Source organism: Buceros rhinoceros, unplaced genomic scaffold, assembly GCF_000710305.1.
Source record: "Buceros rhinoceros silvestris isolate BGI_N320 unplaced genomic scaffold, ASM71030v1 scaffold18504, whole genome shotgun sequence".
NCBI classification, from domain to species: Eukaryota; Metazoa; Chordata; class Aves; order Bucerotiformes; family Bucerotidae; genus Buceros; species Buceros rhinoceros.
In genome coordinates this window covers 33,144-35,996 of record NW_010407864.1, presented here as the reverse complement: position 1 = coordinate 35,996, position 2,853 = coordinate 33,144, and the positions used below count along the sequence as shown (strand labels likewise).

Below are 2,853 nucleotides of genomic sequence, written 5' to 3'. Positions count from 1 at the left end.
CAGCAGGAAATATGAACTTGCACAGGAAATATGCAGTCTGTGTGTCACTAGACTCACTGGAGTGATGGATGGTGTAAGGCTAAAAAAAGGCGCTGAGAGAGCTTTGTTCTCCTGTCTGCTTCTACTGCCAGAGCACCTTCCTGGTGCTGCATGGGAGCTGTCACCTTTCCTCTTTGTTAGGGAGCAGGTCTGAAGTTCTAGTAAGGAAAAGGAGAGGAGGGTAATGCATTGGCCTGTTTAGGTAAGTATGTCACTGTGAAGCCAATTCTCTGAATTGGGTTCTCCTGTTAAAATACTGCTGCAAAGGTGCCTGTATGCCACAGATACAGGAGTATCAGGAGTGATAGATTCAGGAGTGGCACCTTGTATAGTTCTTAACTACCTCTTTTCCTCTTTCTTAAAAATGTGGTGTGCTCTTGCTTCATGCACCAAGACAGCCTGTCTTGCCATAGAAAATAAGGTTCTTAAGATACAGGGATTCAATTAATGACTTGTTTTTTTTCACATTACTTGGGCTCTTTTTTTCACTACAGGTGGTTTTGTGCCTTCAAGTATCTGGTCACATGAAACATTTCAATCTGTATTTAGACTGTTTCTTTAGTGTCCTGTCCATACAGTCTGCTATGGGTTAGTCTATATGGGAGTACCTAAGACAGCATGCAAGTTTGCTTTTATTCTGCTGAGTGTTTTAGCTTCATCTGTTGGCTTCATCTTGTGAAGTGTTTATGGCCTAGTCCCAACTGTAGAAAAACAGTAGACAGACTGCAAGATTAAAGGGGTGTAATGGTATGGCTGATATGTGTGCCTCTAAGAAGCAGTGCTGCGTTGATATTCTGATTTAACTGCTTAATTCTTGCCAATATATCCCTTTACTCCTCAGTTCAGTCTTCTCAACTAGATAAGGAATAGCTAAAAGTAGTTTTCAGCAGCTTACTGTAGTCTGCTGCTGAAACATAGGACAAGAGTTGGGATCAGACTTTGGCCAGCTACCAGGCTCTTAAAGACTTATGTCTGTATAAGTTCCTTGTTCTTTTTCTTGGCTACCATGTGTCCTTGTTGGAGAAAGGACTGTACTTAATTTTTCTTTATTTGCAATGGTAATTCAATGTTCTGGGAGCTTCAAACTGGCACCTCTGAATCTACCCATAGCCTAGCATTCACGCACACAGCTCAAGAAATCCTGCCATCCCCATGCACCCTGTTTTCATAAGGTGTCTGCAAAACCGTAATAGCAGTTGTAAATATCAAGAGTGGCTTCAAATCCATTTTGACAAGGGCGGAGCAATACAGCAGCTTAAATGATAACAGCCATTAGTAACAGCCCAAGTGTGATACAATTGCTGTTGGTTTTGATCTACCTGATCAACTGCTGTAGCCAAGCTGCAGTTAAGATGTTTAGACAGTTGATTAATAGATTTAAGCTTCTCCAACAGCTCCTGTGTTGGAACATCCCTAGCCCTCTTTAAAGATGTGAAAATAAAAGCCAGTCCAAAGCAGCTTTCAAAAGATGAATCTTCATCTCTCGTGCAAGCAGACTTGGTCAAAGGTGTAGCATCAATTGCCAGCCTTGAGCTCAAACAAGCAAGCAGAAACAAACCTTTCACACATATGAAACACTAATGAGCAGTCTGTTTCTTTTTAGTCGTGCCCTGATGCCATTGATGATGTCTTCAATTCAAAATTGAATGTGATTGGAGCAGTTGGCCTTGGCATTGCTGTAATAATGGTGAGTTTCCAGGTTTAAAGGGTAGCCGTATGGCCAAGGGATACTTAGAGCAGAAGTCTGTTGAACAGTGCCTGGCATGGGAGTTTACAAGCCCATGACATGTACCAGCAGGATCAGGGTGTGTGCTGCAGGGCCCTGAGGCAGTGCAGAGGATGCAGTGGTTTGTACTTCCCTGCTTCTGCTATGGATTAGGATCTGCCTCCTTACAGTTTTAGCAGTGGTGAAGTTGTGTCAGTAGTGTGCCTATACATGGGGCGAAGATGTATTGGTCATGTTGCCAGCCTACTTAATCATCTTATGGACCCACCCTTGCTTTTGCTTCCTTTATAACAACTAAAGTCTCTGATAGAGAACTTGCACTTCTTGGTTTGACTTCTCTGGAGGCAAGTATGACATGGATGCAAATATGCTCAGAGGGTCAGTGATTTCTTAGGAGATGTTGCAGTGGATTATAGCTGATCAATTCTGAAGTGTTGAGGGTGAATGGATTCATAGAAAAAATGGACTGAAATTTGGGAGTGGAGAGGAAGGGAGGGATGTGAACTGCAGAATGAAGTGTTAAAATGGTCTCTGGGCTGGGAAGGGCAGCTATGCTTGTTCTTGTGATAGAAGAATGCACTTTGGTACCCTGATTTCTAAAGTGTTTGCTTTCTTTACAGATTTTCGGCATGATATTCAGTATGGTTCTCTGCTGTGCTATCCGCAAAAACAGAGAAATGGTCTAAGAGCTAAGAACCCAAGACTACTGCACTATAAAATCTTTGCCATTAACTTAGTGTTCTGAAAGCATTTCTAAAAAGTTATATATTTGTTACCTTTTTAATGCTTTATTTGGTACTGATATAGGTTTGCTTTTTGTGTTATAGGTTAAAATGATACAGGTATATCTGACTGAGACAAATACTGTACATAAAATATCTGATTTTCTTGAAACTTACATAATTTGGATGTAATTTATGTTGGAGACAATTTGATACTTAATAAAGAGTAAGATGTATTGTATGTTTGTGGGGAGAGGAGATTTACTATGCTTATTAATCATGTTATTTGATGCGTAGCACAGGGTTGAACTTGCACAACATGTTAAGTGTTAATCACTAGGGCTTTAGTGTACAGCAGGACATAAC

General features: G+C 40.9%; 1 protein-coding gene across 1 annotated transcript in view; it reads left to right on the top strand.

The window, feature by feature from the left end:
• Window positions 1–2,451, top strand: part of CD9 (CD9 molecule) — a gene marked incomplete at its 5' end in the record, with an annotated part of 8,875 nt that extends 6,424 nt beyond the window's left edge. The window contains 2 exons of the mRNA XM_010134670.1: window positions 1,643–1,726; window positions 2,386–2,451. Of these exons, the coding sequence (XP_010132972.1) occupies window positions 1,643–1,726; window positions 2,386–2,451 (150 nt within the window). The remainder of the gene's footprint in view (window positions 1–1,642; window positions 1,727–2,385) is intronic.
• Between the last annotated feature and the right edge of the window lie 402 nt (window positions 2,452–2,853).